General features: G+C 41.8%; 1 protein-coding gene across 1 annotated transcript; it reads left to right on the plus strand.

Annotated features, from left to right (window-relative positions):
• Positions 1-504: 504 nt before the first annotated feature.
• LOC149492682 (uncharacterized) lies at positions 505-11,875 on the plus strand. The gene is made up of 4 exons (XM_089715913.1): positions 505-1,543; positions 2,954-3,496; positions 3,608-3,718; positions 11,556-11,875. Exons 1-4 carry the CDS (start codon positions 505-507, stop codon positions 11,873-11,875), a joined length of 2,013 nt encoding a protein of 670 aa, XP_089572039.1.
• Positions 11,876-25,796: the final 13,921 nt, after the last annotated feature.

Below are 25,796 nucleotides of genomic sequence, written 5' to 3' on the forward strand. Positions count from 1 at the left end.
TTGTGTTTGTTATTCTATTTCAGGATGTCTGATTCATCTAGAGATAAGAATGACAGCCCTCTCAAAGTTGAAGATCCAAAACTACAAGCCTTTCTAGATGCTTTCTCTGGAGAAATGGGACGAATCACTAGGCTTATGGAGAGTTTTAATGATAGACTGGAACTTCAAGAACAAAGGACAGAAAGACATGACCCTAATGCCACAAGGAGGGGTGCAACCACTTCCAAAGAGCACTCTAGACAACCTTGGCATGAAGAGTATGAAGAAGAGAATGATGAATGGCATAGAGAGCCCCCGTGGGCAAGAGGAGGTAGAAATAACAGAGGAAGAGGAAGAGGGATTGGTAGAGGCCGTGTTTACAGAAATGAAACCTACTATAGGGAGGATGAAGAAGAGGTTGATACGCCATTAGATGGTAACTTGGGTAACATCAAACTCAAGGTGCCACCTTTCAAAGGCCGAAACAATGCAGACGAGTACTTGGAATGGGAAAGGAAGGTTGAGATGATATTTGAATGCAATAGGTATACTGAGGAGAAAAAGGTGAAGATTGCAGCCTTAGAATTCCAAGATTATGCTCTGTTTTGGTGGGATCAACTTAATCAAAGCCGAAGAAAAGTGGGACGACGACCTATCCACAATTGGGAGGATATGAAGGAGGTAATGAGAAAACGTTTTCTTCCTGAGCATTATTTTAGAGAGTTACATCAGAAACTTCATAGACTTGTCCAAGGAGCCAAATTAGTAGAAGACTACCATAAAGATATGGAGATGTGCATGGCTAGAGCACACATCGAGGAGAGTGAGGAGGTGACTATGGCTAGATTCCTAGGTGGCCTTAATAAGGACATAGCTGATGCACTAGAAATGTACAGGTATGATTCCATGGAGGAGATGCTGAATATGGCTATGAAGTTAGAGAAGCAGAGAAAAGGGAAGAGCACCACATCATATAGGGCTGCCAACAACAACAGCAACTCTTGGGGTGCTAGATGGCCTAAAAGGGAAGAGAAAAAGGAGTTTCAAAGCTCTACACAAAAGGGGGCAGATTCAGTGTCTAAGGCATTCACGCCTAATGCCCCAACTCATTCAAAGGGATCAAGTTCCACTACTCCTAGTAGAGACATCAAATGTTTCAAATGTCTTGGGAAGGGCCATATATCTTCTCAATGCCCTAACAAGAGGGTAATAGTGATTCGAGATGGCTACACCTATTCTGAATCTGAGGATGAAGAAAACCCAATGCCGCCACTTGAGGACTGCCATGATGATGATGATGAGGTTGATGAAGAAGTTTTACAACCTGAGATGGGACAGTTACTAGTTACCAGGCGAGTTCTCAACATGCAAGTTCAAGAGGAGAGCTTAAAACAAAGGGAGAATATTTTCCATACTAGATGCTTGGTATTTAACAAGGTATGTCTTTTAATTATTGATAGTGGAAGTTGCACTAATGTAGCTAGTTTGAGCATGGTGCAGAAATTGGGTTTGACATGTGTACAGCACCCAAGGCCATATAAGCTTCAATGGCTCAATGATATGGGTTCTGTAAGAGTAAACAAGCAGGTGAAGGTGCCATTCTCCATTGGATGGTACAAGGATGAGGTCACTTGTGATGTAGTACCTATGCTAGCTGGGCATATTCTTCTAGGCCGCCCATGGCAATACGACAGGCGAGTCCAGCATGATGGGTACACCAACCGGTTCTCTCTTACCTATTTGGGTAAACATGTGGTTCTAGCTCCTTTGACACCACCATAGGTCTATATGGACCAAAAGAGGATATTAGAAAGTGAGGGGCAGAATTGTATTCAGGGGGAGGGAGAAAATAAAGATAAAGAAAAAGGGGAAAAAGAGGCCAAGAGTGAAAAGAAACAATTGAATGGCCCATTGGTGAGTGAAACAACAAGAGAGGGAAGAAAGAAACAAAACATGTATGTAAAAGAGAGAGAGATTCGCAGTAGTGTTAGTGAGGGTAGACCAATCTTAATGATTCGGTTTAAGGAAATTTTGCTTAATTTGACTAACATTGACACTTCTGCTTTGCCTTCTAGTTTTGTTTCTTTATTGCAGGAGTTTTCTGATGTGTTTCCTGATGAAATGCCTAGCGGACTGCCACCCCTAAGAGGCATTGAGCATCAGATTGACTTTGTGCCTGGAGCTACAATTCCTAACAAGCCAGCATATAGGAGCAACCCCATGGAGACTAAGGAGTTGCAGCGCCAAGTTGATGACCTGTTGTCTAAGGGATTTGTGAGGGAAAGTATGAGCCCATGTGCAGTTCCTGTATTACTTGTGCCTAAGAAGGATGGTTCTTGGAGGATGTGTGTTGACTGCCGAGCTGTCAATAAAATCACAGTTAAGTATCGCCATCCAATTCCTAGGCTAGATGATATGCTAGATGAACTGCATGGTAGTAAGTACTTTTCTAAAATTGACTTAATGAGTGGATATCATCAAATCAGAATGAAGTTAGGTGATGAATGGAAAACTGCTTTTAAGACTAAATATGGTTTATATGAGTGGATGGTTATGCCATTTGGTCTAACTAATGCACCTAGTACTTTCATGAGATTAATGAACCATGTCTTACGTGCTTTTCTAGGCAAATTTGTTGTGGTTTATTTTGATGATATACTGATTTATAGCCAATCTATTGATGACCATGTTGAGCATGTTAGGTTAGTATTGATAACTTTGAGAGCTGAAAAGTTATATGCTAAGCTACAGAAATGCACTTTTTGCATAGATAGGCTTGTTTTTCTTGGTTTTATTGTGAGTGCACAGGGGATTGAGGTTGATGAGGAGAAGGTTAAAGCAATTCGAGAATGGCCAACTCCTAAATCTATATCTGAGGTGAGGAGTTTCCATGGCCTAGCAAGCTTCTACCGAAGGTTTGTGAAGGACTTCTCTACCATAGCAGCCCCACTCACAGAGGTGGTAAAGAAGGAAGTTGGGTTCAAATGGGGGGAAGCGCAACAAAGGGCGTTTGATACTTTAAAATCCATTCTTTGTTCTGCTCCTATTTTAGTTTTACCTAACTTCGACAAAACATTTGAGATTGAGTGTGACGCTTCTAGTGTAGGTATTGGTGCAGTGTTGATGCAGGAGAGAAAGCCTATTGCTTATTTCAGTGAGAAACTCAACGGAGCGCAACTCAACTACTCAACCTATGACAAGGAGCTATATGCTCTAGTGAGAGCATTGGAGGTGTGGCAACATTACCTTCTACCCAAAGAATTTGTCATACACACTGACCATGAGTCTTTAAAGCACCTCAAGGGACAAGGTAAGTTGAACAAGAGACATGGTAAGTGGGTTGAGTTCATTGAACAGTTTCCTTTTGTGATTAAATACAAGCAAGGAAAAGAAAATATTATGGCTGATGCACTTTCTAGGAGGTATGCTTTAATTACTACTCTTAATGCTAAGTTATTAGGATTTGAGCATATAAAATCCTTGTATGTTGATGATGATGACTTCGGTCTTATTTGGAGTGCATGTGAACATGGGGCCTTTAACAAGTTCTTTAGGCATGAGGGGTTTTTATTTAAAGGAAATAAACTTTGTATACCCAAATGTTCTATGCGTGAATTGCTTGTGTTAGAATCACATTGTGGGGGACTTATGGGGCATTTTGGGATTCTTAAGACATATGATATACTTGCTGAACATTTCTTTTGGCCACAAATGCGTAGAGATGTAGAGAAATTGTGTGGTGTGTGCATAGCATGTAAGCAAGCTAAGTCTAAATCTATGCCTCATGGCCTTTATATGCCTTTACCTGTACCTACTATGCCTTGGACTGATATTTCTATGGATTTTGTGCTTGGATTGCCTAGAACAAAGGGTGGTAGGGATAGTATTTTTGTTGTTGTGGACAGGTTTAGTAAGATGGCACATTTCATTGCATGCCATAAGAGTGATGATGCTGTCCATGTTGCTAAGTTGTTTTTCAGGGAGGTTGTGAGATTGCATGGGGTGCCACGGACCATAGTCTCAGACCGTGATGCCAAGTTCCTTTCTCATTTTTGGCGTGTTTTATGGAGTAAGCTTGGTACGAAGTTGCTGTACTCTACTACTTGTCACCCCCAAACGGATGGCCAGACTAAGGTAGTTAACAGAACTCTAGGTACTATGCTTAGAGCGGTGGTTGGTAAGAATCTGAAAACCTGGGAGGATTGTTTGCCTTTCATTGAATTTGCTTATAATACGTCTATACATTCTTCTAGTGGTTATAGTCCATTTGAGCTTGTGTATGGTTTTAATCCTTTGACTGTACTTGATTTATCTCCTTTGCCTTTAAGTGAAATTGCTAACTTAGATGGTGAAAAGAAGGCTGAATTGGTCAGGGAGATACATGCTAAAGCCAGGGCTCATATAGACATGAAGAACAAAATCTATGCTGACCGTGCCAACAAGGGAAGGAGGCGTGTGGTATTTCAACCTGGAGATTGGGTTTGGGTGCACATGAGGAAAGAAAGATTCCCAAACCAAAGGAAAGGAAAGCTTGCTGCCCGAGGTGATGGGCCTTTTCAAGTGTTGGAGAGGATCAATGACAATGCCTACAAGATTGATCTACCAGGTGAGTATGGCGTGTCTGCTACCTTTAATGTTTCTGACCTTTCTCCATTTGATTATGATTCAGATTTGAGGACAAATCTTTTTGAGGAGGGAGGGAATGATACAGATCAAGGGAGCAAGATGAAGGATCCTTTAGCTCTACCCAAGGGACCAATCACAAGAGCTCGTGCAACCAAGCTACGAGCAGCCTTGAATGCATTTACTCAAGAACAAATCACATTGGAGCTTCAAGATCATAATTATGCAAGATGTGAGATTGAACTTGAAGAAGCACCAAAGCTTGTTATGGTGCTTGAGGCGTGCAAAGAGACAACCCATTGATGCATTCTACATGGTTCTATACTTAGGCAAATTTAGGAGGATGTTATTTTATTATGAGCTTAAGTATGGGCTGTGTAGGGCCTCTGGCCCATTTGTCTTGCTTTTATTTAAATTCTATTAGTGGACTTAATTAATTAAGTGTAAGGCTGGTTGGGCTTATTTTCCAGAGTTGGGCCAGTCCTAGATTAGTTAATGTTTAAGTCAGGCTTGTTTACTTAGTTAGCTTTGGACTTGTATTTAATTAAGCCCATTTGGGCCACATTAGGTTTAGGCCTGGGCTAACTTAAGTTAATAGCTAAATTAGGGTTAGCTTAGGTTATTTATATTGTATTGTAAAGAGCTGCACAGCAGCCAACATTAATTTTGAATCAAAAACCAACGTGTTTTCTTTGTTCTTCAAGAACAAACCGTGTTCTTCATCCTTGCATGAATAGAACCGAATCTTCCTTAGTAATTAGGCTTGTGAGTTCTACAAGATTAATTGCGCCAAGAATTTCAGATTTGTTTTCAAGAGTACTTGAAGGTAAGTTTCTGATTCTTGTTTTAAATTCCTTGTTTTTCTCTCTTCAAGAGTACTTGGGGGTTAAAGGGATTAACGGGTACTTCCGTGATTGCATGCTTTCCGCTAGATTTCCTTGTTGATTTGCAAGAGTACTTGTTAATTAGCTAGGGTCGCATTAGTTGACCATCACAACATCTGTACCCCATGGAATTTTCACTTTTCTGTGCAGAGTGGACGGAACTGCACCTAAAGGATGGAGCCAGGGTCTTCCCAACAAAAGAGCATAGTTGGCTAAGATATCAAGCACAACCACGTCTACCCAGCTTTCCAAGGCCCCTGAGGATATCTTCGCTTTAAATGTTCCTTTTGCATTCCGCATAGTGTTGTCATAAGCTTTGACCACCATATTCGATGGCTCAAGTTCTGACTCTTCGATTTTAAACTTAGACAACATTTTCAGCGGGCATACGCACAGTGCTGATCCGTTATCCACCATCACGTTCCGGGTATCACGTCCATTGACGGCAATCTGGATGTACAAAGGCTTACAGTGGCTTCTTCCTTTTGGTGGAAGGTCGGAGTCAAAGAAAGTGACTTCGCCTATTCTTCGCTGTAGCACGTTGATCATATCAACACTTTGAATCCGAGCCGGCACTCTGACAAAAGTCATGGCTTCAAGTAAAGCTTCTCTATGCTCCTTAGATGCTATCAGCAAGTCCCATATCGAAATGTCTGCTCTTGTTATTTGCAACTGACTCAGTACCGAACTGGCGGTCACCCCACTAGGTACCTTATTCTGACTGCTTTCTCCAACCTCGACAGTCTTCTTCTGCCCTTTCACTACCTCCTCCTCTTTCTTTTTCTCTTTTGGCTCCTCTCCGCCCTTTTCTGTCACTTTCTTCTTTGTTCCATCAGCAGTAATCTCTTTTCCCTTGGCCTGCACACTGCTCTCGGGATTGTATACTCGCCCACTGCGGGTTAAGCTCTGGACGCCTACCTCATTCACATCCTCTTCACTGCTATAGTACCACTGTTCTTCTTGGTCGGCCAAGCTCTTTTGAATTGCAAGCTGGAGTTGCTCATCCTCATCTTCTGGTACATCACCCACCTTCACCGTGATGCTTTTCTCAATTTCTATCTTTACGGGCATTTTCCCTTCCTCATCACTACTGCAGTCATCCCATATATTCAACATTGCGCACATCCGCTCTTCCCATTCAGCCTCTGCCAATACCACTTCTTTTGGTAATCCACTTCCGATCGCGTTGACCGATCCACCCGACTGAGTCTTACGGGACGGATAGTTGTACTGATATTGGGGAAGCGGGTTGTTCTTAGTGCTTGGCTTGTTCCTCTCCGAAGGCTTGGTAATTTTCCCGCTGTCAATCAGATCTTGGATATCGTGCCTTAATTTGAAACAATCGTCAGTCGAATGTCCCTTGCACTGATGGTAATCACAGTTTCGGTCCATATATCTCCCTCGCAAGGGCTTAGTCGGGTCGACTGGCAGCTTTGACAGCACTCCATTCTTGATGCATGATCTTAGGACTATGCTCAAGGGTCTTCCTAAATCGGTGAACTCTCTTCTGGCTCTTTCATTAACTGCCCCCACTGTATTACTGTTCCCTGACTGGTTCTAATTACTACTTCCGGCACTTCTGTCACCATAAGAAGTCTGGTAGTTGCCAAACCCTCTATTCTTCTTCTTTTTTTCCTTGTACAACTCCTCAATGTTCAAACTAGCGCTTTGAACTAAAGCAAAATCAGTGAGAGGCTGGGTTAGCATCCTTTCCTTGAAGAAGGGCAACAAGCTCCTGCTGAAGATTCTGATCAACTCTTTGTCTTTTGGCCTTGTCTGAACTCTATACAGCTTGGTTCTCCATCTCCTATAGTAGTCGGAAAAGCTTTCATCCTTCCCTTGTCTCAAACCCTCTAAATCACGCAAACCGAATTCATCGCTCTCATCAGTCTTGAAATGTTTGAGAAAAGCGGTCTGTAATTTGATCCAATTCTTCTGAATCTCCTCATCTAGACCATCGTACCACCTCCGATAGTCCTTATGTATTGTTTGCGGGAATGCTCGCAAAACATCTTCCTCATTGTACCGGTTCATCTGAGAGACCCGGAGAAATTCAGACAGGTGAGAACGGGGATCATTGTCTCCTTCAAATGTGGTATGCTTGAATGTTTTGAATGAGGTGGAGCTGGTCGGTGCAAGACATACTCAGTTATGTGGAAATTGGTGACCGGATCCTTTTCTTTTGCTACAGACATTTTCTCGATTTTATCTTTTAGCTCCGCAAGTTGCTTGATTACATCATTCTCAACAGGAACACTATTTCCCACAAAAGCCCAGTTGTCTGACACAGGTTCTGGAATTTGCCTTTCTTCAACCGCTGGTTGACTGCTCGAAGCGGGAGTGGCTTGGTTTTGAGCCCTATCTTGGGCGAGAGCAGCGGCCACAATCTGAGCAATGGTTCTTATCTGAGCTTGAGAAAATCCGGGCTCATCTCCTATATCATCTGCCATTTCTACTGGATGTGAATCGGGCTCTGAATCTGATAAACTTGAATAGCTCACTGAACTGACCGGAATAAACTCGGGGATTGGGGATATTCTGACTAAGCGTTGACCAGAGTGTCGGATCCAAGCTCTCGAAGCAGTTTCCCGGGAAGGATCAATTCTGACAAAAAATGTCTGAGTTAAAGTAGGTCCTGCATGTATGCATGTGAAAATGAAAGCACATAGGATGAGAAATGCATTTCTAATGTGCTAAGGCCAACATGGAAATAAGATCTCGATTTCGACGACTGGACCCAAAATTCGGTATGAATAACACGTCAATAACTTATTTTATATTTAAACATTTCGGGCATTATCTGTCGTCAACCGTTCCTTTTGGATTTACGATCAACTATTTTCTCTCGAGTCCCTAACTTTTGCCTCGGAATGAAAGAATTTCCGAGCGGGATTTTGCCATTTATTATTTTGTTGTATCCTTACTTTTTGCCTTGGGACATATGGCCCCAAGCAGGATTTTCATTTCATTTTGTTACAAAATTTTGTAATCTCTCACTTATTTTCAGATAATGCGAGAAATGTAAAAATACAAAGGAATCGCAACCTCCTTATATCTCCCTTTTCTTTTGGGTATTGATTCACTATAAGCAATTGCATAATATTATTCAAAACGAATTTGAGGTCCAGTCTCAAAGCCAAGGTCAAATGTCCATACCGAACATTAGCTCTTATTAATGCATGGCTGAAAAGGAAAGTGTTACGTGGTGCATGAATGTCACAACATATGTATAGTTTTATAACACAGAGGGGAACGGGAGTTGGGAGATGCATGCCTTCCAACCTTATTTCTCCCACACACGGATTCCATTGGTATAAAATTTCGACATCTGTTTCCTAGGAATTGGTCTAATCTCGACAACCAACAGGGGGTTTTGAGATTGGCGATATCAACTCTCGGAAATGAATGCGGCATGGCAACAGCAGATAGAACCGGGTGTTTCCTTAGGGGAAGTAACTAAGGCTTTTAACTATGTGCATTGGCTTTAGTCTTATTGGGCTTAACAAAGTTTGGGTTCCGCAAACAGGATTCAGGCTTTGTTGGGCCTACTCCTTTCGACGCACCTTTGAGGTACTAGGCTTGCGGTTGGTAGTAATGTTAATTCTCGGATGGATGCACCTAAATCGCATGGTTTAGGCTAGATCCACCGTCAAACTTAACACCAGTACCGAAGGGTAGTATGGGTAGAATGAGGTGAGAAGAGAGAAGTGCGAATGAATGCAAAAATCCTAAAAAGAAAAGGAAAGCAATTAAACACATACGGACGATTAACGATTTTCCATCGACTTTTCTAATCAATTTTATTTTAAAAGTAGGCTTTTTAGAGTCAATTCTTAATTGCAACCACTAAATTATTTATTAAAAACAACCAGAGATTCTGGGTTCGATCCCCAGTGAAGTCGCCAAACTGTTTTCGCCCAATTGGAGATCCTCTTAAAACCCCGGAAGGACCTCGGAAAACATCTCTATTTTATTTTATTATATTTATTTAGAAAAAAGGTGATAAAAAATCTTTTTGGATGTACGATGCCGATAAATCGGTCTTATAAATTATTTTGAGTCGCCACCCATTTTTTCGGCAATGGAACCGTTCTTATTTTATTAAATGACTCCAATTAACCCATTTTTATTCAAGGCCAAATTATTTAGAAAACTGGTCAGGCGAACCAACGAGGTTCTAGGTAAAGGAATTAGGTACGTCGGCCCGTTGGAAACCGACGCCCGAAAAAATCGACCTCTTTTAACCTACGATTTCTAATTGATTTGATTTTAGAAAAAGCTAATTATTTAACTAAACCTAACCCGAATAAACCGAACTGAGTTCCTATGTGGAAAATCAATTAATCGTCCCAACTAGATTCATTCATTGCATTCATCATAAATTAATCATCACATCCACCATTCATCCATAATACATATTAAATAAAATTAAAAGACCCGCTCTTGCCTTGTGGTTAAAGGCGGGCCACAAACCGAGTTTAATAATATAATCAATAATAAACAATAAGTAATAAATCCTAAAATCTCATAATCACAAATAATTAATTGATTTGGTTTGATTAAGACTCCATTATTGATCATTTTCCGAATTAAGATTAAAAATCTACTTAATGACATAAAATTAAAATGAGATGAACAAAATATTTTGAAATTTAAAGGCAGTCGCGTCACGCATCTGTTCTATGAAGAGCAGTCGCGTGACAGAACTTTACCATTTATTCTGGAACTTAGAACAGTCGCGTCACGCGGGTGTTCTATGAAGAACAGTCGCGTGACAGAACTCTAGTTATTGTCCTGGAAATTGGAATAGTTGCGTCATGCAGCTGTTCTATGAAGAACAGTCGCGTGACGGAACTCCTAGCTACGTGACGGAACTGTTCGTGACTTATTTAAAATCCTCAGGCATATTGGTTATTCATCTAAAGCAAAACATTAAATACAAATATGAAGACAAAATAAAAACTGAGTACACGAACGGTTGCGTCACGCAGGTGGTCCAATCTAGATCAAGGACTTTTGGACATGAACAGTCGCGTCACGCAGGTAATAGCTGCGTGACGCGGCTGCTCTGATCCGCAACTATCTTTCAAACTACTCTTTTTACATGTTCTTTTGGTCAAAAATAGTTAAACTTAACTCAGAAAGGTCCAACAATGGGCAAAATCACGTCTAATCAATAATAGACCAACTAAATACTATGAAAATAAGATTTTTAAGAAATAAAAGACTAGAAATGAAAGAGAAAAGTTGAAATGGTTACCTAGTCCTCAGATTTGAGGATTGCATGCACTTGGATTGGCTCAGAGACAATGCTTCACGACCCTAGAAGTGTGGTCACTAAGTTCTTTCACAAAATAAATCGTTTTCTTTTTTCTTTATTTCCTCTCTTTTCCTCTTCTTATCTTTTTGTATTTTTTTGATTTTAAATCTAAAATATCTATGACTTGATCTTCCTCAAGTTTACTCACTTGAGTTCTTGAGGAAGAACTCTAGCCGTTAATCGAAAAACTTAAACTCAGAACGTTATATTTCTTAGAGAAAATCAGAGAAAATTGTCAAAAGTCTCGTTTTTAGTGTAAAATGTTGTATTTATATGGGTAGGGCAACAGAACATAGTCGCGTCACGCAGGTTAAACCCGCGTAACACAACCGTAAGCTGCGTGACGCAGCTTACTTTTCGTACAGTTGCCACGTATCTATACAAACAGTGCAGGCCGTTGCACAGGCGCGCGCCAGAGGTGTCAGCCTCGTTAGAGTTGCGTGACGCAACTAAGAGTGCCGTCACGCAGGTAATAGCTGCGTGACGCAACCCTAACACGGGTCAGACTCCTTCGGGCCGGTTTGATTCAATTTTTTGGTTTAAACACTTCTGGTTGATCGTGATGCCTTATCTTTTATCCTCATATCATCATTGGGTTAGGTGAGGGCATAAAATTACGCGTCAACACCATGAAACAAAAATAAACAACTGTTAGCATAATTCTTATTAGAATTGAATATTTTCTTACACAGGTTGATCTGGGCAAGGCCCGTGCTGGCGGATCTTCCACCGATGCTTCAGCATTCTAGGATTTGTTGGACCCCCCGATGCGGTCAGAGTCATTGCTGCTGGTTTCAGCGACTATGCTGCTGGGCTTCGCCGCACTCAGCCCCGATTTCCAACCGCCATGCGCTATGCGCTGATGGAGTGGTGGAACGACTGCACCCATGCATTCATCTTTGGCTTCGGGGAGATGACCCAGACTCCCGCCGACTACTCTGCCATCACCAGGCTCGGGTTCGATGGTCCGGTTGCTCCTCTAGATGCTCAATACCAGATTGCCGCCCTGGGAGCTGAGCTTGTGAGGACTCTACTTGGTGTTCCGACCCGCACCAGGTACACAGCTTAGGGGTATGTATCCTATGAGGTGGTGTACCGATTTTGGGTCGAGCGGATTCCGTCGAGGCTGTCTGCATTGAGAGAGCTACCGGCTGTGAATACCCAAATTTTGAGGCTCAAAAAGTCAGTTTTCCCGGACTGCAAACAGTCCGGCCGGACCGGAGGCCATTCGGAAAGTTCACCAAAAGTATGCCAATATGGTACTTGAAATGTCCGGAAAATTACGAGGATCGCAGAACTGGTCCCGGAATATTTTTTGGAGGTCGGGAACTCCCGGAAAAGCCTCCGAAACGAAAAAGACTAGCCAGTCTGTCGGCGAAGGCGGCGGCAGCCGCTGGCCAGGGAGGCTTCGGCCGCCGGTCATTGCGGCTGCTGCCGCCAGACCCGACGGCAGCAGCCGCCTGACTGGGCAGCAGCGGCCGCCGGAGCCGGCAGCGCTGGCCGCCGGACAGAGCGGCGCAGGCCGCCGTCACGGCGGCAGCTGCCGCGCTCCAGCCCGGATTTGCCCTATAAATATTATCCCCGGCACTCCGTTTTGACTGACTCAGTCTGTGTTGACGGACGCTCCTTCTTCCCTATGCTCCTTGCGATTCTTTACTGCTTTCTGCATTTAGCATAGGCTTTTATTATTTTGTTGTGGTCATATTTGGTCACTTAAATTAAATAAATCCTAAATTAATATTCCCCAAACGAGGAGCTTAATTTGGAGTTTTCAAGCTAAAGCTAAGAAGCGGCCGTCGATTAAATCAGGTACATAAACGAAACTCTGCCTATTTAATTTTAGCACTTCATGCATATTCTTCTTCTACTCCAATTTTGAATTAAACTGCTGCATAATTGCATTCATGACATCAATTTTGGCAAATAAACTGCCTCAATTAAACATGATTAAGCTTAAACGCCCGGTTAATTAATAATCGTGGTGTTAAAGCCTAAATCCGACAATATTGGCTAAAAAGCCTAGTTAATTAATAACTATGGTGTAAGTGCCTTTATTTCGAACAAGTTCGGCTAAAAGTCCAATTAATCAATAATTGCGACTAAAAGCCTTAATCAATCACGTTTTGGCAACAAATTGCCTACAGTTTAAGCAATCAGATTTTGGCAACAAATTGCCTAAATTACACATCAATTTTTGGCAAAATGCCTTGAATTAATCAATCTTTTGGCAAATAAATTGCCTTAAACCAATCTATTTTGGCGACAATCGCCCAATCAACATTTTTTTCGCAAACAAATTGCCTAAATCAACTCATTTTGGCTAAAAGCCTTCAAATAATCAATTTTGGCGATAATCGCCTAAATCACATCAATTTTTGGCAATAGATTGCCTAAATCAATCTTTTGGCTAAAAGCCTTAAATCAACACTTTTGGCAACAAACGCCTAATCAAATCAATCAATTCTTTGGCAAAATGCCTAAACAAAATGCACGAAGCATACACACACTCATGCATTAAGCATACCCATTCAAAGCCCTTTTAAAAAGGCCTATCGAACTACGTTGACTTTGATCTTCCATTCAAACGGAAGTACGTAGGCATGTTTGGGATTTAACCCCGAGCGGCAAGTCGAAATCACCTTACAAAGCATTCATCCATTGGTTAGTTCATCAACATGACATGGTCTCGGGATCCAGCTCGGGTTCGCAGATTGTACCTTAAACATTGGGATAATTAATCTTGTAATTAGGTTAATTAAAATTGGAGTCGACTTAGGGTTTTTTCCTGGTTTACCCTAAAATAATCAAACAAGGTGGCGACTCACACATTCACGTGCATTTCTGCCCTTAATCACATGCATTTTTATGCCTGTTTTTGGGGGAGGGGTTCACAATTTGGCGACTCCACTGGGGACTTTATGTAATCATTTTGCATAAAGTGGGCTACGATTGTTGTGTAAACTAACCTGCCCTTCGTTAAGGTATTATTTTACTATGCTTTGTTTTGCAGGGTACCCTAACATGAATCGAGTATTCTTTCTTTAAGAATACGAGATGAGGAAATTTGGACTCAATTTGTACAATTTAATTAAAACATTTTAACTTGTTGATTTATTTGCACGATTGAGAATCCTTTTCTCCATTGCATAAAAAAAATGAATTTCAAATGAATTTCTTCTCTCTCTGTTCAAACTTCTGAGTCTGGATAGCAAGTAGCGCTGATCGGCAGGTCTCTTTGATTATGTCGACGGACAGCCAAAGTGTCCTCCCTGTTACCGCAAACCATCCCTAATCCTTTTGGGGATGGCCCATGAGTATGCGTACCGTTGGACCCACGCGAAACTCTTTGTTTCACATGTGGTTAGGTATATCCATGCTCAAGGTTCAAGGGTCCCTTAATAAGCCAATTCTCTATTTGTGTCATAGCCTATAGAACCTATTCTTTACGATTGTATGCACCCAATGATGTGAATCATATCACAAACGGATTATGACGTGATGTTGTGCGCATTCATGACATATCATCACATTAAAAAGAACATGAAATATTCTTTTTAGTCATGCACAGTTGGACAAAGAGTCGATCTACTTCAGCTACCCTGATACAGAATACTGCCCATTGTACCCTAATCCAGCTACCTTTATCCTATCAGGTACCCAGTGTTCAAGTGCCTACCCAAGTTCCAGTCACACCTACAGTGCTATCACCAACCTCACCAGCTTCACCAGCTACACCAGTCTCACCTACAACTCCAACAACCCTACCTGCATCAATGGCATCACTTACTGACATCCAAAACCTCATCGAACAACTCGAAGCCAGGATGGAGGCTAGAATGAATGAGGCATTGGCTGCCCAAAGGACTGCCCTGATAGCTGAATTGGGTAATGGTAATGGAAATGGGGCTTCTGCTGGGGGAAGTGGACCTGCCACCTCCAATCAGGGACCTGCTGCTGAACCAACAAACCCTGCCCTTAACCTGGATGACATGCCCTCCAGAACTGCTTCTGAGCTGGAAGCTCAGAAAATGAGAGAAAAACTGGAACTGTTCGAAAGCTCTATTACTGCCCTTAAGACACACAAGGAAGTGGTGGACATGGACTCCTTGTCCTTGTTCCCCGAAGCAAGACTACCCACGAAGTTCAAAATGCCCAATATGGACAAGTTTGATGGAACCACTTGTCCCAAAACGCACCTGAAAATGTATGTGGGTGCCCTTAACCCGTTTGGATTGAGCAGCGAGCTCCTTGCTCAGTTGTTCCAACAATCTCTGACTGGTGCTGCTTTGAGATGGTTTGTCAGTCTGGACCGGTCTAAGATGAAGACCTGGGAAGACATCTGCAATGCGTTTAATACGCAATACCACTATAATATGGAGGTTGATGTTACTCGAAGGGAACTAGAAACCACCAAATAGAAAAACAACGAACCCTTTTCCTCATTCCTTACGAGGTGGAGGGCCAAAGCTGCCCAAATGATTAACCGGCCTTCTGAGCAAGAACAGGTGGACATAATTATAAAGAACCTGCAGCCTGTCTACCAACAACAACTACAGACCCAGTACCTACCAACGTTTCAGTCGCTCATTGCCACTGCCACGAAGGTAGAAGATTTAATTCAAATGGGGTAACTGAAAGAAGACTCAGGAACCTCAAAATATAAGAAGCCTAGCCAAGCTAGCAAAGTCCATGAAGTGGCAAGCATCACCCCCACGAATCCTTTACGTGTGGGAAATATGAGAAACGGCAGTCAGTCGAGAAGGACGTATACTGATCTCGGGATGCCAATCCTTTTGGTATTCCGAGAGGCCGTCAAAGCAAACTACATTAAGCCTTTGGAAGCAAGGCCACCACCCAACCCATTACCAAGGAATTACAGAGCTGATGAATACTGTGAGTACCATCAGGGATACGAGCACAAGACTGAAGCGTGCTGGACGCTTAAGAACCGCATCCAAGACCTGGTGGACAACGGTTCAATTATTCCAAGGAGTAAGCCAAACATTAGCACTAACCCCTTACCAAATCACGGGGTAAATGCTATTGTTGTTGACCAGGAATTGATCGATCCTTTCTAGCTATTCCTAGAAATGAATGAAGTCTGTGTCCTGGATCTGAATGACCTAACTGAAGAGGTCGATGCAATAACCAGGAGCGGAAGACAGTATGAACCACTAGTCCTGGACAAAGTCCAAAATAACCCCTACCAGAGGGCAGATGAGCCAAAGGAAGACCCGGTACTCTCACAGTTGAAGAAGACCCAGGCTAAAGTGTCAATCTGGGAACTTCTAGCATCATCCTTTCCTCATCGCCAAGCTCTTTGCAAGGCTTTGAGTCAACTCCAAACATCAGTGGAGGTTAGCCCTGAAGTGCTGGTGTCCACCCTCACCCAATCATCAAAGATGCAAAGCATCGGGTTTTCTGATGATGACTTACCCAAGGAGGGAGGCAGTCACAACAATGCCCTTTATGTCACTGTTCAGACCAGAGATAAAACTATGCCCATGGTTCTCATTGATAATGGGTCAGCACTAAACGTCTGCCCACTAAGGGTAGCCAGCTGTTTAGGGATGGAAGAAACAGATTTCATTCCATCAGACCAGATAGTCAAAGCCTACGACAGCACCCGGAGGGAACTATTGGGGGTTGCTACGTTGAAGTTAGCAATTGGGCCAGCCACAATGGAGGTACCGTTTCAGGCAATTGATGTGCCTACCAGTTTCAACCTACTTCTGTGTCGACCATGGATACATCATACTAAGGCAGTGCCCTCTTCCCTGCACCAAAAGGTCAAGTTTCCTTATGAGGACAAGGTTATCACTATCCAGGGGGATGACTACAGCCAACTCAAGAAGCCAAAGGGCCAGCCTCTCTTTGAGGTCAACCTCGAAACTGCCAATTTGCCCCTCTCGGGATTTCAATATGACACTGTGCAGTTCATAGAAGGAAAGGCTGCAAACTCTCGAATTCTCTTTGATTTCGGGACAGTGCAAATAAACTGCACAGTGCCTTTAATGCTGAAGATGTCCTACCTGCCGGGAATGATTATGGCAAGATCCGAAAAGACATACCCCACACTGCAAGCCTGGGAGTGTCCGGTGAATGAAGGGACCTTTGGATTGGGTTATGAGCCCACTGATGAAGACCGTGCTGAGAGAACCAGGAGGGGAAGGAAGGAGAGTATACAGATGCAGGCCTTACCTTTTGACTTTGAATGGTCACTTCTGCAAGCCAGGAGAAACAGTTCCTTACTGTGGCTTCCAAGAACCATTTTGCTGCCCGACTGCTAAGAAGATGCTTCCTGGGTTAGAAATATTCTCTGATGTCTGGGGCAACAAGCCCGAAACAATAACTGAACTAGAAGTGGAAGACTTCATGCAGCCCAGTCTCTTTGACGAGGTTGCAGTCATTACAGGAAATGATGGGAACCAAGACCTACTGAGCCTGATCAAGCCGTACGAAGGGCCTCTCACCAACTGGTACGCCGAGGAGGAGCGCGCTGCTGATAAACCCCCTCCCGAGTCAAACCTAGAGTCTGTAATCAAGTCCTGTACTGAGTCTGAGTCCGACCCCGAGTCTGAAACCGAGCCAGAGTCCAATTCTAGTTCTGAGTCATCTGTGTCGGATTTAGAAAGTCCAGACTTTAAATTTGATGTAATTTTTGAGGACGATTCTGTCATAATCAATAAAGGCTTGCGAATTATTGACTACCCCGTGTGTCTATCTTTCCAAGCATTTCCAAGCAAAAATAATGAAGATCAAATAAATGAAATAAAAAATGAAAAGGAAAAAATAATAATTGGCAAAGAAGAAAATGAACATACATACATTGCATCTGACTGTATGAACAGGGAACAAGTCAGTGAATGTTTGAAGAAGTTTGCCGATTGTTTCATGTGGAAGGCAAGTGACATCACGGGAATTGACCCGGCAATAGTGGTGCACAAGATTCCAGTATACCCTGAGGCTAGGCCAGTAAAACAGAAGCTAAGAAGGCTGAAAACAGAATGGTCCTTGAAAATCAAGGAGGAAGTAGCCAAGCAATTGGAGAACAAGTTCATAGAACCCATTGCCTACCCGACGTGGTTAGCAAACATAGTGCCAGTTCCTAAGAAGGATGGAAAGGTGCGAATGTGTGTGGATTACCAGGATTTGAATAAAGCATGTCCGAAGGACGACTTCCCCCTACCGCATATTGATTTGTTGGTGGACCGAATGGCTGGACACGAGATGGTCTCCTTGACCGATCTTGCTGTCGGATACAATCAGATAATGATGCATTTGCCAGACAAAGAGAAAACGGCATTCATCACAGAGTGGGGAACCTACTGCTACAGGGTTATGCCTTTTGGGCTCAAAAATGCCGGGGCAACCTATCAAAGAATGGCAACAACCATCTTCCATGACATGATTCACAAAGAAGTAGAAGTGTATGTGGACGATATGGTTGTTAAGTCAAAAAAAGCTGAAGAACATACAACAGCACTTGAGAAGTTCTTCCTTAGACTTCGAAAGTACAATTTAAAGCTCAACCCGACAAAATGTCTGTTTGGAGCTACATCTGGAGTATTTCTGGGGCATATGGTCAGTCGGAAGGGCATAGAGATTGACCCTTCAAAAGCCAAGGCCATTTTGGAAATGCCAGCACCAAAGACGGAAAAAGAAGTTCGGGGTTTCCTGGGAAGGCTACAGTACATTAGCCGGTTCATCAATCAATTGGCCGATACTTGTGGTCCGATTTTCAAATTACTCAGGAAAGGAGTAGCCGTCAAATGGAATGAGGATTGTCAGAAAGGTTTCGACCAAGTCAAGCAATATCTGTTGTCCCCGCCAGTTTTACAGCCACCAAGGCTAGGAAAGCCTTTGCTATTGTACCTATCAGTGACAGAAGAAGCGATGGGTGCAATGCTAGCTCAACAAGTAGAAGATACAAGGGTAGAAAATGTCGTGTATTACCTCAGCAAAAGAATGCTAGAATATGAGCTAAAATACAATAAGATAGAGAAATTGTGTCTGGCTCTAGTTTGGGCTTGTACAAAGCTGCAGCACTACCTCTCGTCCTACACCACATACGTTATTTCTGAATCGAACCCCTTGAAATTCCTTATGGAGAGGCCGGTTCTTGACATTAAGATGGCTAAGTGGGTGTCGGCCCTCGTAGCCTATGATTTAAAATTTGTACAACGGAAGGCAGTGAAGGGCAGAGCCTTAGCTGATCAATTAGCAGAATTACCGGTCGAAGACCAAATGCCGGAGGTAGAATTTCCCGATGAAGACTTGTTAAGCTTGGAGAGTGAAGTCTGGGAGATGTACTTCGACGGAGCTTCAAACTACCATGGAAATGGGGTTGGAGTCGTATTCAAAACTCCTTGTGGAGAATATGTCCCAATCGCAGTCAAATTAGATTTCGACTGCACCAACAATGAAGCCGAGTATGAAGCTTGCATAAAGGGGTTAGAAGCAGCCCTGGAAAAGGAAATAAAGGTCCTCAAGGTTTTCGGGGATTCCAATTTAATAGTCTCCCAAGCCTTGAGAAAATGGAAAATTAAAGAAGAGCGTTTGGTTCCTTACCTACAACGCTTGGACGAATTGGCTCAGCAATTTGAGGATTTATCCTTCCACTATCTGCCGCGTGCCAAAAATCAGTTTGCTGATGCTCTGGCTACTTTGGCCTCCATGGTTAATGTAGGGGGAGACCAAGTCATTCGACCTCTGATGTAACACCCACCGACCAATCCCGGAGAACCAGACGGTGGATGCCACAATCGGTGCCGGAGCACCATCTTATGTCACTATAAAAGCTAGACCACAAATTAGAAGTGGTTAAATTTTCATAAGGAGGCAAGTAATTAACATTTTGTTTGTTTTTTTTTTTTTTTTTTTTTTACAAAAATAATGTTTAAGGAAATTCCTACGAAAATTTCGCAAGAGTTTCCCCTAAAAATTAACTTGCCACACAAAGAAAATATACATACTTCCAATTTTTCTCCAAACCCCCAAAACTCCAATTCAACACAACATACCACAAGCACTTCTAAATATCCATCAACATACGTATAATATTCGAAACACATTCTTTTCAAGGAATCTATAATCATCATACACCAAAAATATAATAAGATGTTATTTCCTTAAATAATCATAACTCTTGATACATGACAAACTTATTATATCCAACCTTTACAACACAATATTTATATACATGCCAAAAATCACCATTTACAAAATATCCTACCCAAAATGTGATATCTACTCTGATGCTCGTCCTCTGGTCTTGAAGAACACCCTCCGCTCCTAACCTGCGCGTGATAAAAATCAACGCGCTGAGTGGAAGACTCAGTGGTGCTAAATAACCAACAATTTAATTAACAATAATAGCCAAGGCAAAACTTAAATTACTCAACTATATAAATACAGAAATCGCATTCATTTAATTCATACACTTTGAAAGCAATGAGAAGATTATAAATACAAATATGTCTTCATTCTTTTATAGCAACAATAAAATTTCATTTTTCGTTAAGGCTCGTACTCATGCAGAATGAACATAAGCAGATTTGATCGTGGCCTATATTAGCGCCACCCCCATCACATACTCGTGGCCTATGAAAGCACCACCCCCATCACACAATCGTGGCCTATGAAAGCACCACCGTGGTCTATGAAAGCACCATCCCATCACACAAATAAGCGCGTCCGCCTATTTATAAGGGCTGATAACCCTAGCATATGATCATAGCTTCACAATAAGAAAATCCATCTCATCATACTACGTCTCAATCATGCATAGTAGAGCCCAAATCAAAATCATTCTTTCACAAAAGCAATAATTATAAATCAAAACCTCTTCATGTCTTAATACTCATCAATTCAAAATTTTTACTCAAAACACTCTAGATATATATATACTTAATATAGTATCAAAGTACATAATTCAAGAACTTTTCAGCATTTTCATAAACTTGACCTTTGCAGGGTTTTTAACACATAATTTGACTTATGGGTCTCCAAATTGAATGAACTCAGGTTCATTAGAAAGATAAGACAAAATTATACAAATGTTCAGAAGGGACCACAGCCCAGATCATAGAGTAAGATAGCAACAAAAAGCTCAGAACACAGACCAACAGATCAGACCTAATTCAGCAGAACCAAGTCCAATGTTTCTTGAATTCCTACTTCACCAAACACTCAAATGAAACCAATCTAGAACGAGAGAATTCTCAAGACACAGGGCAACAACTTTTATGAAGAACTCAGAACCTAATCTTGTCATTATAGTGGTCAAAATGGGCACTCAATTTAGTAATGCATGTGGCCCGACACAACAGAGTCAGTTTGGGTGTTTCAGCCATATGTTGAGCTATGTATAACCAATTTGGACACAAGAGGATGGGTTGGAAAGATAAGAAGTAAAGCTATAACTTTTATGAAGAACATAAAACGTTATTTTGCCATTTGAGTGGTCAACATGGACAATCATTTCGGATAGACAGGTAAGACATCATAACAGAACCAGTTTTGGTATTTAAATCATAAGTTGAGCTACAAGTATTGGAATTAGACATAAGAATATGTTTTGGAAAGCTGAGAAATAGAGCTACAAATGGGAAGTATAAAGGGGTCAAAAATGAGTTCCAATCCCACGACAGAACACATCTCACATTAAAATTCAGCAATTTCAACAAAACATACAAAGTTCCCAAAATATATTCAAAACCCTAACCATGTAAAAACAACTTAAACAAGTGAAATTATGATTGCACTAACCTTATTAACAAGCTTGAAAAAGCTTGGAAAGCCTTACTCCTTGGCTTTCTCTTTACCCTTTGAGGATGGTTCTCCAACCTCTTCAAAGCATGAAAAATCAACATTACAAGCAAAACTTGACAAAAGAAATAGTTGGAGCATGATTTAATGCATCAATAACATGTCTAAACCATGAATTCTACTTAGCAATTCACAAAACTCAAAAACCACAACTTACTTGCTTCAATGGTAACTTCACTTCTCTTTGCTTTTAATCACCAATCTCAACTTCTACTCCTTAATTCTTAAGCATTAAGTCCTATTCTATGGTTTAATGAGGGAGTTTGGTGGTAAATTTGGAGGTAAGAAAATGAAGAAAATGAAAGAAGAAGGAAGAAGATGGAAATGGCGTGGAGAAGAGAAGAAAGAAAAAAAATGTTGTGGTGTTACTTTAAGTGCCAAAGTCAAATTTGACTTCCTAAAATCATGCCAAATGTGTGGCTAAGATCAAGTCCTAAATAATCTCATCCAATGGCTCTAAATATTCCTCAAATAATTCTCTTCTACTTCTTATTTAACTCCACCAACTAATTAAATGAACTCCACTAAAATAATTCCTCATTTATTTCTTAATATACCACACTAGAAATATTATGCATTTAATACATAAACTCTCCAAAAATATTCATTAAATATTTTCTACCCACCTAAATCATGCAAACATGCTCCAAAAATAGTAAATAAAATATTAACTATGCATAGTAATTTTTCCGGACTAAAATAATACCAAGTCCCGAACCGATGGTATTATTCACAGACTGGTAAATCACTATTACCGACACTAAAAGAAAATCAGTCTGTTACAGTTCTCCCCCCTTAAAAGAAATTCGTCCTCGAATTTACCTGGTGTAAATAACTGAGGATGTTGCTGTCTCATAATATCTTCACTTTCCCATGTAGCTTCCTCGGTCTTATGGTTTCTCCAAAGGACCTTTACCAAAGGAATTCTGTTATTCCTTAGTTCCTTGATTTCTCTCGCAAGTATCCTCACTGGTTCTTCCTCATAGGTCAAATCTGGCTCTATGGTAACAGACTCAACTGGTATCACATGCGATGGGTCAGATCGATACCTCCTCAACATAGACACGTGGAAAACATTATGTATCCTATCCAGGTCTGGTGGTAAAGCTAGTCTATAGGCTAATGGACCCACACGCTCAATGATCTCATATGGACCAATGAACCTAGGACTAAGCTTACCCTTTCTTCCAAATCTCAGTATCTTTTTCCACGGAGATACCTTAAGGAAAACCTTATCACCCACTGCATACTCTATATCCCTCCTCTTCAAGTCTGCATAGGACTTCTGACGATCTGAAGCTGCTTTCAATCTATCTCTGATAATTCTGACCTTATCCTCTGTGTCTCGAATCAAATCTGGACCTATAATCTTGCCCTCACTCAATTCTGACCAACATAGTGGAGTCCTACATCTCCTGCCATATAATGCTTCAAAAGGGGCCATCTGAATACTCGACTGATAACTATTATTGTAGGCAAATTCTACAAGTCGAATGTACTTCTCCCAACTGCCCTCAAACTCAATTGCACAAGCTCTTAACATATCCTCCAAAATCTGAATAACCCGCTCTAACTGACCATCAGTCTGAGGATGAAAAGCTGTGCTGAAATTCAGCTTAGTACCCAGGGCCTCATGTAGCTTCTTCCAAAATCTAGAAGTAAATCTCGGATCTCTATCTGAAATGATGGAAGAAGGAACCCCATGTAATCTCACTATCTCATCTATATAAAGCTCTGCATACTGCTCCATGGTGAAGTCAGTCCTAACAGGAAGAAAGTGTGCCGACTTAGTTAGCCTGTCAACTATTACCCATATAGCATCTTTCTTTTTAGGAGTTAAAGGCAATCCAGTCACAAAATCCATAGTAACCTTATCCCATTTCCACTCTGGAATAGAAGTAGGGTGTAACAAACCAGAAGGAAACTGATGCTCTGCTTTCACTTGCTGGCACGTCAAGAACCTCGACACATAATCTGTGATATCCCTCTTCATCGCCGGCCACCAATAGTGTGATTTCAAATCATGATACATCTTATTACTGCCAGTATGCATAGCATAGGGACTACTATGAGCTTCCTTCAAGATACTCTTTCTCAACTCTGAAATTTTAGGCACACAAATCCGATCCCCAAAGTACAGGCAGTCGTCATCTTTAATCATAAATCTCTTTTTCTCACCCTTTCTGACTAAGCCTTTCCACAAGGTAATAGTCTCATCACCCTGCTGTGCATCTCTAATCTGCTGTAGTAGGCTAGGTTTCACCATAAGCTCTGCTACAAGAGCACCATCTCTAGTCACAGATAAGCGTGCATTCATAGCACGAAGAGCAACTAATGCCTTTCTACTGAGTGCATCTGCCACTACATTAGCTCTACCCGGGTGGTAATCAATAGTGAACTCATAGTCCTTAAGTAGCTCTAACCATCTGCGCTTCCTCAGGTTAAGCTCTCTCTGCGTAAGCAAATACTTAAGGCTCTTCTGATCCGTATACAAGTGGCATTTCTCACCATACAAGTAATGTCTCCAAATCTTCAAGGCAAACACAATAGCTGCTAACTCCAAATCATGGGTAGGGTAGTTCTTCTCATGTGGCTTCAGCTGCCGAGAAGCATAAGCAATCACCTTGCCCTCCTGCATAAGCACACAACCCAGACCATTATGCGAAGCATCACTATAAACATCATATGGTCTGCCTGGAGCTGGCTGTGTCAAAACTGGAGCCTCAGTAAGCATCGCCTTAAGCTTCTCAAAGCTACTCTGGCATCTATCAGTCCACTCAAAACGGACATCCTTATGGAGAAGTCTAGTCAAAGGGGCTGCAATAAGAGAAAACCCCTTGACAAACCTCCTGTAATATCCAGCCAAACCTAAGAAACTGCGAATCTCTGTGACATTCGTAGGTGGCTTCCAATCTAGCACTGCCTCAATCTTCTTCGGGTCCACCCGAATACCCTCTGCAAAAACAACATGCCCTAAGAAAGTAATCTCAGTCAACCAAAATTCACACTTACTGAGCTTGGCATACAACTGTCGGTCTCTCAAGGTCTGCAGAACTGTTCGTAGGTGATGATCATGATCCTCTCTAGTCGGAGAGTACACCAAAATATCATCAATAAAAACCACCACGAACTGATCCAAATAAGGATGGAAGATCCGGTTCATCAGGTCCATAAACACTGCTGGAGCATTAGTCAACCCAAATGGCATCACTAAAAACTCATAGTGACCGTAGCGTGTCCTGAAAGTAGTCTTAGGTACATCTGATCCCTTCACCCTTAGCTGATGATAACCTGATCTCAGATCTATCTTCGAGAATACACTAGCCCCTCTCAACTGATCAAACAAATCATCTATCCGAGGCAATGGATATCGATTCTTCACAGTAACTTTGTTAAGTTGTCTGTAATCAATACACAATCTAAGTGAGCCATCCTTCTTCTTTACAAACAATACTGGAACACCCCATGGAGATACACTAGGATGAATAAAACCCTTATCAAGCAACTCCTGAATCTGTATCTTTAACTCTTTCAATTCAGCAGGTGCCATCTGATACGGAGTAATGGATATCGGTGCAGTACCAGGCATAACCTCAATACCAAACTCAACCTCTCTCTCAGGAGGTAAACCAGGCAACTCCTCTGGAAACACATCCGAAAAATCACATAATATGGGTATATCATGGACACTAGGAGACTCTGACTCTGGAGCAAGTACACAGGCTAAGAACGCCTCACAGCCATGCTGTATCATTCTCCTAGCGGTACTGGCTGAAATAACATTAGAGAGGTAATCCATCCTCTCCCCCACAACTACAATCTCCTCTTCAGACGGAGTCTGAAGCGTAATCCTCTTACATCTACAATCAACAATGACCCCATGTCTAGACAACCAATCCATACCCAATATCACATCATACTCCCGAAAAGGCAACTCTATCAAATCACTCGAAAATACATACCCATGAATGACTACAGGGCAATCTCTATACACCCGATCAACTACTATACTCTGACCCAAAGAGCTAGTAACCTCAACGTTGTGCTCTAATGTATCAGCATGCATACTACCCAGTCTACCCACATGTGTGCATATGTATGAATGCGTGGAGCCCGGATCAATCAAAGCAAGTATAAAAGTGTCAAAGATAGAGAAGGTA

The sequence above is a fragment of the Jatropha curcas genome, chromosome 11, assembly GCF_041381405.1.
Source record: "Jatropha curcas cultivar XTBG-Jc1 chromosome 11, XTBG_Jcur_1.0, whole genome shotgun sequence".
NCBI classification, from domain to species: Eukaryota; Viridiplantae; Streptophyta; class Magnoliopsida; order Malpighiales; family Euphorbiaceae; genus Jatropha; species Jatropha curcas.